This window comes from Camelus ferus, chromosome 6 (genome assembly GCF_009834535.1).
Source record: "Camelus ferus isolate YT-003-E chromosome 6, BCGSAC_Cfer_1.0, whole genome shotgun sequence".
Classification (NCBI taxonomy): domain Eukaryota; kingdom Metazoa; phylum Chordata; class Mammalia; order Artiodactyla; family Camelidae; genus Camelus; species Camelus ferus.
The window spans coordinates 86843571-86856217 of NC_045701.1; the positions used below are offsets into that span (position 1 = coordinate 86843571).

General features: G+C 37.4%; 1 protein-coding gene and 1 non-coding gene across 5 annotated transcripts in view; one reads left to right on the top strand and one right to left on the bottom strand.

The window, feature by feature from the left end:
- VRK1 (VRK serine/threonine kinase 1) overlaps positions 1-12647 on the top strand; it is an 80312-nt gene that overhangs the window by 31729 nt on the left and 35936 nt on the right. For all 4 annotated transcript variants that reach the window (XR_004320924.1, XR_004320925.1, XM_032482594.1 and 1 more), the window contains exons 2-3: positions 3565-3729; positions 8977-9032. Coding sequence is in view for 2 of the 4 variants with exons in the window: in XM_032482594.1 (XP_032338485.1) it covers positions 3570-3729; positions 8977-9032 (216 nt within the window). In the remaining 2 variants the exon portion in view is untranslated. The remainder of the gene's footprint in view (positions 1-3564; positions 3730-8976; positions 9033-12647) is intronic.
- On the bottom strand, positions 4517-4618 carry LOC116664635. The gene has a single exon (XR_004321153.1). It is a non-coding gene; the product is annotated as a U6 spliceosomal RNA (small nuclear RNA).

Consider the following 12647-nt stretch of genomic DNA (forward strand, 5'->3'; position numbering starts at 1 on the left):
AGAATATTTTCTTTTACTGTTAAGTTCAGTAATTCTACTAGACTAGCCTCTTTCTTAGTGTTGGTTGATTAGTGTGTGATGTGATCTTTCACTTTGTAGTTTCACGTTTTGTTTTTAAGTGCAGGGACGTCTTTTTGAATTAAAGCATTTTTAGTGTTCTGTTCCCATGCTTTGATTTCCTTTGTTATATGTTTACTGGTTTTTCTTTTCCCACGCTTTAAAGTTGTGATTTTTCTCTTGAAACTTTAAGAATCTTTTCCATGCTTTTCAATTTTTTAAAAAATTTATTGTTATTATTTAATTATTATTTTTGAATGGATGTAGTGGGGATTAAACTCAGGACACTGTGTATGCTGAGCATGCCCTCTGCCACTGAGCTATACCCACCCCCATCACCCTTTTTAATTTTTAAAGTTTATTCCTTTTCACTTTCTATTTCTCTTAAGTTATTATTTTTAAATTTCATTCAGTATGATGATCCTTCTCGTTTAGTCTTCATTTCTGAAATTATTTTGACTTTTATTTTTAATTATTTTCTTCTATCACTTGCTTTCTGAGTTTTTCTAATTCCCATGTATCTTAGTCTTTTTATATAAGATTTTGGGTGGCTTGATTTGAAATATTGGTTTATAGTTCTCAACTTTTTGAGAGTATGCTTTTCTTATGTGTTTTTCTGAAGGGATGTTTTCTTTTTTCTCTTTTTTCAATATCAACTTGTGTAGGACTAGGTCCTGATTTTTTTCTGTTGCTGAGTTTTATGTGCAGTTAGTTTAGCTCAGTTTTGTTTTTTTAATGTGCGGTTAGTTCTAGATGGTATGTCATTCTCTAGAGCCTCCTTTTCTTTTTTTTTTTTTTTTCTTTTTTTGGATGTGGTGGTCGAAATATGGAGGCTAACTCCTAAATCCACTTTTATTTGAAGCTGCTTTTTCATTTCTACGTGTTATCTTTGTGATACTGAGTTTGGATTTTGTTCCCAGCAGTTTCTCCTCGCACAAGTCTTTGATCTAGAGGAGAACTTCTGCTGGTTAGTTTTGAGAATTGTGGAGTCCAGCCTGCGAGAGCCGCTCCAGCCCCCACCACAGACCCGCACTCCCCCACGGTGGGAGTGTGCACAGCCCTTCCCAGTTTCAGCCGCTGTTCTCACATTGTCTCTGTGTGTCTGAGAAGTACCTGTGGGTAAATTGGGGGTTCTCAGGTTCATCAGAGGTGCCATACTCTCCTCTGCTTCTGCCTTTACAGCTGCTGGTACCACGTAGATCTTGGTGCTGTCTGTGGTGTCTTCACCCACTCGAATTTTGGACTTTGTGAAGATAGGGCCTGCTGTCACCTAGTTTTGTCATAGATGTTGTCTGTGGACTTTGAGTTACACTCTTTAATGTCCTGTCTGGTTTTATGGGAAAACTTAGGGAGATTCAACTGTGCTGCTGCCCCCGCTGTCTCAGTAGCAGAGAACCTTTGGAAGCAGTGGTCTGTACAGGTGTTGAGTAGCCTGACTGTGATGACAGCCATTCTGTGGGCTGTTGTTAGGAAAGAAATAAAGTCTTTTCAGTCTTTATTAATTATTACAGTTAGACTATAGGAATAAGACTAATAATAAGAGCTAACCACTTAATTTAGAGGGAAAACTTTTTATTGACCACAATTTATATTGAGTAGAAGCTGAGCCATAATACTTTGTTTAAAATATAATATTTTTGCCTCTTTTGGAAAGGAAGTCCAGAAAAACACAAAAGATAGTCTAGTTCCTATTTTGAGTTACAGAGAGATAAAACAGGTTTTTTTTTTTTAAACTCATTTTAAACTGTCTTGACTACTATAAGGAAATCATCAAATGGGAGATTGCTCTGGTGACTTGATAGAGTTGGATAAAATTTAGAAGGTATTCACTTTAGTATTTGGAAGTACTGTGTGTCTTATTTTACTCAATTTAGTACTGTAGCTGTAAAAGTCACCTTTTTTGGTGTTTTGAGTCTGGGCTGTCATTGTTTATACTGAACTTCCATTCAGGAAAATTCTACAATGATTACAAACTAAGATTGAAGGATTTTGATATGAAGAAATAACAGGCACATTCATTTATTTTGAAGATTTTTTGTTAAGTTAGAGAAGATTTAGACAATGAAGGTGTATCAGTATTCTGTAGAAAAAAGTTAAATAAAATATCCCCAATAAATTAATAAAGAGCATTTGCATAAATGGAGTTTGTGTATGTGGATTGGTAGTAGGTGGGTAGTTGCTAAAAAAAATTTCCAATCGAACGTAGCGTGTACATATTTAGACTATCTAGGCTCAAAACCAAACTACTTACTTTGTACATTGTCAGGTATCTTTGATCTGAATAGCCGTTTCAGGTGTTGCAGACCACCTGACGTCTCTTATCACTCTTTATTCTTTACTGTATCTCTAATACAGTTTTAGGAACTACAGGATCCTAAAAACTATTTGTTTTAAATCTTTTTCAATTAATAGGTGTAGAACTGAGTGTTTGAAATCACATACCACACACATGCTTATCAAGTTCCTTCACCCAATGAAGTAAGTTACATCTGAGGGCCCTTAAAGCCCAGAGAGAAGTGACTTGATCAGGTTCACCCAAAACTGGCATCATACCTAGACTGGAATCTAGATCTTTTCATTGTTGTCCAGTGTTCTTTTCACAGTAAAACACTACTTTCCCTGAATATTACACTCAACTTGTCTGTTAGTGATAAAAAGTGAGTGGAGACTGACCTCCAGAAGGATAGTTGATGAGAAGCGTAGACATGCTGGAGGTCCCCAGCTTTGCCTTTTTGGTGAACCCAAATGACTAAACAGCCGCAGTTTCTCCTTGTCACTCTATTGAAAGGTCTGCTCCTTTGTTATGGTGACTTTCCTAGTTGTGGGGCATGTTGGGGAGGCTTTGGAGCCAGGGTGCAGAAATCTCAGTGCAGATTTCTGTTGATCTACCACTTATTAGGTATCTAACCTTGGACACTTTGTTTAACTTTGCTGAACCTTAATTTCCTCATCTGTAGAATGGGGATGATAATGTGATTTTTCACAGCGTTGTGAGAATGGATGGGGGCCCATGTGTGTCATCTGCTATCATGCCATAAATGCTTTCCCTTTCCCCTCATGTTAAGTGTCCTTTGTTTTCAGTTCCTATACTGTGTTCTTATCACCTCAGTATTAACCTTTATAAATTTCTCATTGTGTTACTATAAAGTATGCATTCTAAATGGATGCACTTTTCTCCCTCAACTTCATAGAGCAATTCTTTTTTTTGTTGTTGTTGTTAAATAGCATTTTTAGTCATAGATGATATTATACCACTGGAACTTTAAATATTTTCTTGACAGTAATTGCATAGATCATTTATGTATTGCTTCCTCTCCTAAGTTAAGAGATAAAATCAAGTAAGATTGAGCACTTATAAATCAGAATAAACAGATGTCCTTTGCTTAAGTTTTCAGAGTAAGTAGAAATTTGAACAGCATCTTTGTTGCACAGGAGCTTTCCTTAGTGAAAATGTTTTCAACACTTCTAGGATTATGATTTTGAATGTTGCTTTATTTTATGTTGTAGTGAAAATGCCTCGTGTAAAAGCAGCTCAAGCTGGAAGACAGGGCCCTGCAAAGAGACATCTTGCAGAACATTTTGCAGCTGGGGAGATAATCACTGACATGGCAAAAAAGGAATGGAAACTGGGATCACCCATTGGCCAAGGTGGTTTTGGCTGTATATATCTTGGTAAGTGTATGACCACTTCCAGTTGTCAATCCGAAGATTTATATGCTTTGTTATCAAAATAGTTTCTTAATTGTGAACTTTTACAGGATCAGTTCCTAGTAATCTACAGTCAACATAATATTGTATGGTTAGGCAAAAAGGCATCTCCAATGTAGAATGGAGAGGATGGCTATTTTTTAATTTTTTTAATCATGATAGAAACAGAGGATAAACTATCTGTAATATTGTCATTAGTGAGCATATGACTAGATCTTTTAAGATTATATAATCTTCTTTGAGACCCAAAGAAGCCATACCTTTCTTTCCCCACCTCCACCCAATTAGGATGTATTCCCTTTATTTTGGTTTAATTTGGAGATTTTCAGATCTTTAATAGGTATGGATTTTTTTTTTCTCTCTGTACAACCCTAATAGTCATTATAGTGGAATTTAGGATAATGACCTAGAAATGGCATGTTAGGCCTGAAATGTACTATTTAATTAGCATATTTACTCTGAAATTTTGGGGGACCCATTGTGGAACCCTGAGCTTCTATAGGCTAACTAATTTGTTTTTGTTTTTGTTTTCATTTTTTAACTGAAGTGCAGTCAGTTATAACGCATCAGTTTTTGGTGTACAGCCTAATGTTTCAGTCACACATATACACGTATATATTCGTTTTCATGTTCTTTTTCATTATAGGTTACTACAAAATATTGAATATAGTTTCCTATGCTATACAGAGGAAATGTTTTTAATCTATTTTATATATAGTAGTTAATATTTGCAAATCTCGAACTCCCAGTTTAAAATATGGAACGCTTCACGAATTTGCTTGTCATCCTTGCGCAAGGGCCATGCTAATCTCTGTATCGTTCCAGTTTTAGTATTTTAGTATATGTGCTGCCAAAGCGAGCACTAATTTGTTGATTTAAAAAATATTTTCCCTGATTGCTTCTAAAGGTGTCTGCTTCACTAAGAATATTAGTAGTGATACAATGCATTTCATGGTTGCTTTTGATATTTCTCTCAGCTTTTCCACTGTATATTCTTACTCCACTTCTGATTTTGATTTAATTATTTAATTTCTGCCATGAGGCTTATAAAATCATTTTTAGCAGTGAACCCTTTTTTTCTTTCAAGCAATGTCTTACTCAGAATACTAATATTAATGCTAGATGAGCGTCGCTGTTAGAACTGCGTGTCCTCGGGTCCCACCCCAGACCTGCGAATCAGCAGCTCTAGGGAGAGGGCCCAGCAGTGTGACTGGACAAGCCCTCCGGGGGAGTGAGGCGCATGCGAAAGTCTGAGAACCACTGACACAGATAAAACCGGGTGCACTTACTCAGGAGGGGTCCGACTCAGCTTCCAGGACCAGTAGTTGGTTAGCCAGTCTCTGGAGGTATGTTCAAGAAGCAGTTTAAAGACCAGCACTTCACGATATTTTATAAATGTAATCTCTAGTTCAGTGGCACCTGTCTTTGGGGAAATAGGTATTAATTCTTTAGTTTTGTTCAGAACCAAACCCATTCCAGTGAACTAGGCTGAGTTAAGCTGAAAATCCTCATAGGTCATGAATGATTAGTTAGTAGCCATATCAGCCAGGTATGTATTTTTGACCTTATGATTTAGAGATGGCAGATTATATAAGCTGTCTCTGCTGCAGAACGTGTGGGCCTAAGACATCCCATGTTAGGAATGGGAACTTGTCTTAAAACAAGTAAATTCTTCATTTTATACTAGTTAGTTTGCTTTTGTAACCTTTGGCAAATCTGCAACTTGCTTAGCCTGTGTGCTAGCTGTTTTATCTGTATTTGTATTTATCATCAGAAAGTTTCATCTAATAGTAAGTATTTTTAATATCCAATGGTTTGACAGATTTCTGTAATAAAACTTTGCTTTTTTAAAACTGGATTGATCAATCTGGGAAGGGGTTTGCTTTAACATTGCTGTCTCCTCTTTATCTCTCTGTGCCCATTGATACCAAAACAGCTGTATTCATGATCATCAGCAGTTTCTGCTAATGATAATTTTCTGCTAAAAAGGTTGCTTTTGAATTTTGTTTAGATATTTTCTGCAGCATTTGATACTGTTTATCTTTCCTTCCTATAAAAATTGCTTCCGTTGTCTTCCATGAGAGCACTCCTTCACCTCCCGTTTTCCTCCCCTCTCCGGATGTGCTAATTCCTCTTCTAGGTACTTCTGTGCTGTCCAGCTTTCCCTCCTCGGCTCCCCTTTCCTTCTGTGGCCTCTGTGTGCTCTCGTCGTCTCTCAGCCCCTGTTATTACCCCTGGGCTGTTGATCCCCGTATCTTCTATCTGCAGCCTAGTGATCCCTGAGCCCAAGCCCATAGGCAGTGGCCTTCAGGGGATCCCTGGATGACCCACAGGCGTGTCTGAAATTTATATCACCATCTTTCATCTCCTGACTCTGTCATGATCAGGAGAGGATTGTCTGAATGACTGACACCCCTCAAGCCAGACTCTGGGAAGGCATTCTCAAGTGGTGCTTCCCTGATATTCCCAGTTCTTCGTCTGGTCTTCATTGCTTTAACTGTGTGGCTTCTCAGATCCATTCGTTTCTCTCTGTCTCTGCTGATACTCCCTTAGTGCAGGTGGTTTTCCGTCTTGTCTGGATCCTCAGCATAGCAGTGAATTTTCTCTGCTCAGTCTTGCCCCCTGCATCCTGTTACTCCCATTGTGGCTTGAGTGATCTAGTCTATTTAAACTTCTTTAAGGCTCCCCAGCGCCCTGAGGATAAAGTGCCAAATTTTTGGCATTGGCATACAGAGACCCTTCATGTCGACTGGTCCCTGCGTAACTTTTATCTTCATCCCTTTAATTTTCTCAAAATCTGTTCTTTGACCATCATACTGCCCTTTGCCTCTTGATCTTTGTATGTGATGCTTCTTTTGCTTCATTTTTACAAAGCTGAGCTTAGGGCAGGTACTGTTTTTAACACCCCTGTGTTAACCCTTTCGTAGTGCTTTCTTGCCGCTTTGAAGCTTCTTTTCTTTCTTCCAGAATAAACGTGTGCTTCTTGGCAATGCGACAACGGTTGCTTATTGTTTTCCTGGTGCCTGGCCTATTTTACAGTATACGTTGTTTGAATGAATTATTGAACTTCCTTTTTCTCCCTTTCCTCATTGGAATCATGCAGTATTATTGGGATGCTATCTTCATTTTAATATTTTGTACAGTAAATACTTACTTAAAAATAACTTAACCTTGCTTTATTATTAATTCAGTATCTAAGCGGTGTGTTCCTTAAGGAGCTCAGACTTACTCATTTGCCCACTTAGCCGTTTTTATGACGTGGTGTTCCTTCTATAGTCTGAAGTTGCAGCCGGTTCAAAATACTGCTGCTTCCCAGCTGATTGATGGTTCCTTGACTTCCTTTGCCTGCCCCTCTTCGTCTCTTCAGCGTCTAATGCGAGAATGCCTTCGGTCTCAGTCCCAGGATTTCTTCTTTTCTCTGTCTGCACTCTCTCCCTGGGGCACTTCCAGTTTCATGGCTTTAAGTGAATAGTGTTTCTCTGTTGCTGACTCAGATTTATTTCTCTACCTTGGACCACTCTTCTGAATTCAAGACTTGTATATTAGCTGCCTGAGCATCTCAAACTTAAGGCCCCCAGCACACCAGCTCCTCCTGCGGTTTTCTCCATCTTAGTAACTAGCAACTTTCTCTTTCCTGTTGCTCAGACCAAAAGCTTGGAGTTATCCTTATCTCTTTTCCCCTCCTTTTCTCCTCTGTGTCTAATTCATAAATAAATCTTGTTAGCTCTTCTTTGAAAATTCATTCACCAGGGTTAGCTCAGTGGTAGAGTGCATGCTTACCATGAACTGGGTCCTGGGTTCAGTCCCTGGTATCACCACTTTAAATAAATAAATGAGTAAATAAATAAATCTAACTACCTTCCCCCTCAAAACACACACACACACACACACACACACACACACACACACACACAACACACACAAAATACATTCATTGGCTGAGCACTTATCACGACCTTGTCTGCTACAACTCTGGTTCCAGCCACCACCGTTTCTCACCCGGAGCATTGTAACAGCCTGACTGCCCTCCCTCCCTCTGCCCTTGCCCTCCACACCCCGTCCTCCATGAAGCAGCTGGAGAGTTCTTCAGAAAATCGAAGTCTGAGCAGACTGTTCCTCTTCTCGAAAGCTTCTAGTGGCTTGCCACCTCACTCATAGTAATAGCTCTATGTTACCTGTCAAGCTTATTGCACGTGTTCCCTGCTGCTTTTCTGATCTGCCCCCCATTACCTGCCACCTCATGTCTTCCTCTCCAGCTACATCAGGGCCTTTGTCTGCCTGGAATGTTCTTCCCCCAGGTGTTCACATGGCTTCTTCCCTCGCCGTCTGCCGACCGCTGCTCCGACGACACACTGTCAGCAAGGTTTCTCTTTCTTACTAACTTGCAATACTCTCTGCCTTCCTTTCCTGCTGAATTTTTCCTCGGTAGCACTTCCCACCATCAAACATACTTTCTGTTTTAGTTGTTGTCTCTCCTACCACTGAAATGTTGGTTTCATAAGTGTAGAGATTGTTTTTTCCTGTTCACTGCTAAATCAGTTTCCTAGAAACTGGCATATAGTAGGTACATGGTAAAAATATTTGTTTAGTGAATCTGGACACCCTTATAGTCCTCACTCAGCATTTCAAGGCAGCTGTGCTTCTTATTTTTATGAAACAAAATGACAGCCACATTAAAATTACTCTGGGTGGCGGTTTAAAGTTCTAATGTCAATATCTGAACTGTTGAGCTACATGAATTTTTTTCCCCCAAACGAGTGCTTTTTAGAGCTTTTGCTCCCTCTTTTCTTACCTTCCTGATGCTCCTTCTTAAAAGGATTCCCTAGTTTGTTAAATTTAAGAAATTGCATCAGTTATGATCCTCTTGGGAATTCACAACATACATTAGCATATCAAAGGCCATGAGTACTTTTGAATTAAAGAAATCTTTAACTCAGTTTTCCATACTTAATTGATGATCATATTGAAGATAGCAGCAATTGTAAGATGCATTTCAATTTCAGACGTGTTAAATTGTGGGGGGAAAAAGGTCTTAAAATTGATGAAATGTACAGTAATGATATCCTGAAACACATATTTGGGAACTGAAATTAATTCTATCAAGAGGTTATAGATTATACAGACCTAAATGTTAATAAAGAGTTAGTAACAAACTATTTATAATAATGCTACTTCTTGTTCTGATATTACATATGTCACTTTTTCTAACAGCTGATAAGAATTCTTCAAAATCGGTGGGCAGCGATGCACCCTGTGTTGTAAAAGTGGTAAGAAAATGTTTCAACTGATTTTTTCTGTTTAGTGTAGTATTTATTTTATAAAACATTCTTTTTGGTAACTAGAATTAATTAAACCATTAAGTACTATATTTTAAGTAATGCTTCATAAATATTAAATGAGACACAAAAGTAGCTTTATAGTTTTAAATAATTGGGTTCAAAAGTTCTCCTCTCTTTTGAGTTAGAGGGGCACTGGTATTTGTGGAAAATGAATGAAAGCCTGGAGATTTGCAGATGTGGAGTAAAAATATTCAGCTCCTTCTAAAAATTTCAGCTATATTTGCAATAGATGAGATGCTTTTTATATTTGTATCCTACAAAGCTATACTGCTTCAGTGAAATTTTATTGTATTTTATCTTGCATTTGCTTCTGAATTTGCACTTGGTCAGTTTTTTCTTTTTATTTCCAATTGTCTTTCCTTCCCCTCTCATTTTAGTAAATGAAATTATTTGTCATCACTTGGAAACTTCTTTTTGGTATTCTGACATTGAAATTAGTTTGTAATGAGTGAAGGTGGACAACATCTTGTCTGACATAGACATTCTTTGAATAGCCAGGTCAGTTTATATATTGGTGCACTAAAAGGTATTTTAACTACTATTTTTTGTTATCAAGATAGTATGCATCTTTTTTGCTTACGCACGTTTGTAACTCTGCTCTCTCAAAGTTCTTTAGTACCTGTGAAGAACAAGTTTTTGTTAAATAGAAGAGTAACAGAGTCTGTTATTTGGGCAAGTTACCACATAAGTCCCACACCCTGCCTTTTTTCCCTAAAGGCTACAGAATTCTAGAATTAGAATTACCCCAAGGTTTTTTGTTTTGTTTTGTTTTATTTTACTCTCTTTTCAAAAAGGACTATATTTGATCCCTCATGAGTTAATGGCTCTTTTGGACCTGAACTGTTTTAGTGATTGTTTTCATCACGTTTTTATTCAGGCCATAGTTTTCACAAGAAAATAAATAGATATTAAATAAACAATTGAACACTTTTGACAAGTGCATATGTGTGTGTAAGCCTAACCCTATTAAATTATAGAGCATTTCCATCACCCCGAAAATATTCCTTGCGTCCTTTTCTGGTCAAACCCCTATTTCCCACACCCTTGGAGGAAACCACTTGTCTAATTGTTTTTTTTTTTTGCTGTAGGTTAGTTACTCCTGTTCCAGAATGTCCTATAAATGGTATTTATACAGTATGTACTGTTTTGTCTCTGACTTCGTATGCTCAGCATAGCGTTTAAAGGCTCATCCATACTGTTGGCGTCTCAGTTGCTTGCTCAGACTCACTGCGTAGCAGTACTACATCGTGCAGCCACATTAGAGTTCGTTTTCCATTTCCTGTTGATGGACATTTGGATTGTTTCCAGTTTTTGGCTATTATGAATAAAGTGTCCATAAACGCTCTTGTACATGTATTTTTGTTTTTCCTGGATCAATACCTAGAAGTGCAATTGCTGTTTTATAGGAAAGATGTATATATAAATTTATAAAAAAGTACCACACGGATTTCCAAAGTGGTTTTACCATCTTATGCACTCGCTAGTGTGTATGAGAGTTCTGGTTGCTCCACATCCTCTTCAACACCTGGAGTTGTCGCGTGTATGTGTTTTCTTGGCTGTGATATCAGGAATACAGCCGTGTCTCATAGTTTTAGTTTATATTTACTTGATGACAATTTTGAGCACTTTTTCATTGTGCGTATAGGCCATTCATATGTTTTCCTGTGTGGAGTGCCGCCTCAGTCTTTTGTGGTCCTCCCCCTCCCACTTTTTAAAATAACTAGGTTGTTTTGCTTTTTTATAATTGGTAGTAAGAGAGTTGTTCTGGAGACAAGTCCTTTCTTAGATATATGTGTTGTAAATATTTTCTCCCAGTTTACAGTTTGCCTGTTTATTTTCTGAATACCTTTCCTGCATCTGTTGAGATAGACCATAGGATTCTCCTTTATTCTGTTAACGTGGCAGTTATATTGATCGGTATTTGAGCATTGAACTAACGTATTTTTAACATACACTCCAGTTATGGTGCATTATGCTTTTTACGTAATGCTGGAATTGATTTGCTAATATTTTGTTAAGAATTTTTATGTCTTCGTTCATGAGGCATATTGATCTTTATTTTTTTCTCTAATATTTCTAAAGTTAAAACGTTTCTCATCTTGTTTCATTTTGGTGTCAGGTCTCCCCTTCTGGCCCCACAGTATCCTAAATGTCCTTTCCTCCTGATGTCTCTGTGAAGAAAGCTGGGGCTGTCATGGGTCAGGTCACTTGTTTGCTTTCTGTCTTTTAGAAGTCACAGTCCTATACTGTCTATTTTGTCTGATGTCTGAGAACAGTAATTTCCCGTGTTTTGTCCAATTTTTATATTTGTTTGCTCTGGGGGCGCTAATTGGGTAGAAGTAGAAGTGACGTTGATGACTTCACGGTGTGTGTCATTGGTTTGTTTCCCCTACCATTTCACTTTTCTTCATGCCTTTTCATGTTGGATTTTTCTTCATGCCTTTTCATGTTGGATTTTTCTTCTTTCTCATTTGTGGGATAACATTCCTTTTGAAATATTTAGTTTGCTGCTGTATCAGAGAAACAAAAGTTTTTATTATTAAACTGGGTCATTTACATGGAATTTGCATGGAATATTATCTGCATTTGTCTTTGATATGACAAATTAGAATATTAAAATCTATGGATAAGATTAGTTTCTTCTTAGGATCTTTAAATAGTTTCCATTGTGAGAAGAAAGCAAGTCCCCTGATGACTTCTCATAATCTTGAGGTTCAGAAAATAACTGTTACCTCTGAGCACTTTGCAGCTGGCTGCCCTGTACAGTTGGTTCCATGTCTTGGAAGGAAAGTGAGCCAATGCTGAATATCATAGGTGGGGCTGGTGTGTAACTGTGTCTTTTCTTCTATATAACCTGAGCTTTTAAAAATTGTGTTTTATTTTAAAATTATGATATTCTTCTTCCCTATGGGTTAATTCTAAGTATGTTAGTTGTCATTCAGTATGAGTTTACTTTTACTACCTTTTTTACTTAACAGAAAGAAAATGGGTGGAAACAAATATTTCCTAACTGCTTAAGGTAGCAAATTACATTACTAAGTCTAAAGCCATTTGTTTACAGCCCTAGTTCAGTGCTCTGTGTCTCCTATCTCCTAATTTAGTTCTGTTTCCATTAGCCTATGTTATGCCTTCCCTTTGTAATTAGGACAGTGATAAATATTCAGTTGATGTCCCTTTTGCATTTAATATTTCAGTAACATTTTCAAAGTCGTAATTTGTCTGTGATCCTGGAAAAGTGCCATAAACAAAACAATGTTGACTTTTTCTTTCCTTTCTAAGGGACAGTTTAATAACTGCTGTTTGCTTGTTTTTTTCCTAATACCTGTCTTTTCTCAGCTCCTTTAAGCCTCTGTAGCACTCACTCTATTTCCATTTATTTTATAATTCATTTTCTAATGTCCTTCTCATGCCACTAGCTGTTTTAGTTTTTTATGTGTTTATTAAATCTCCCTAACTGGATTTTAAGTTTTTGATGATAAGGACCTGTTTTAAATTTTGTTTTCTTTATGCCACCCTTAAATGCCTCTTTTATTCCTTTGAAGA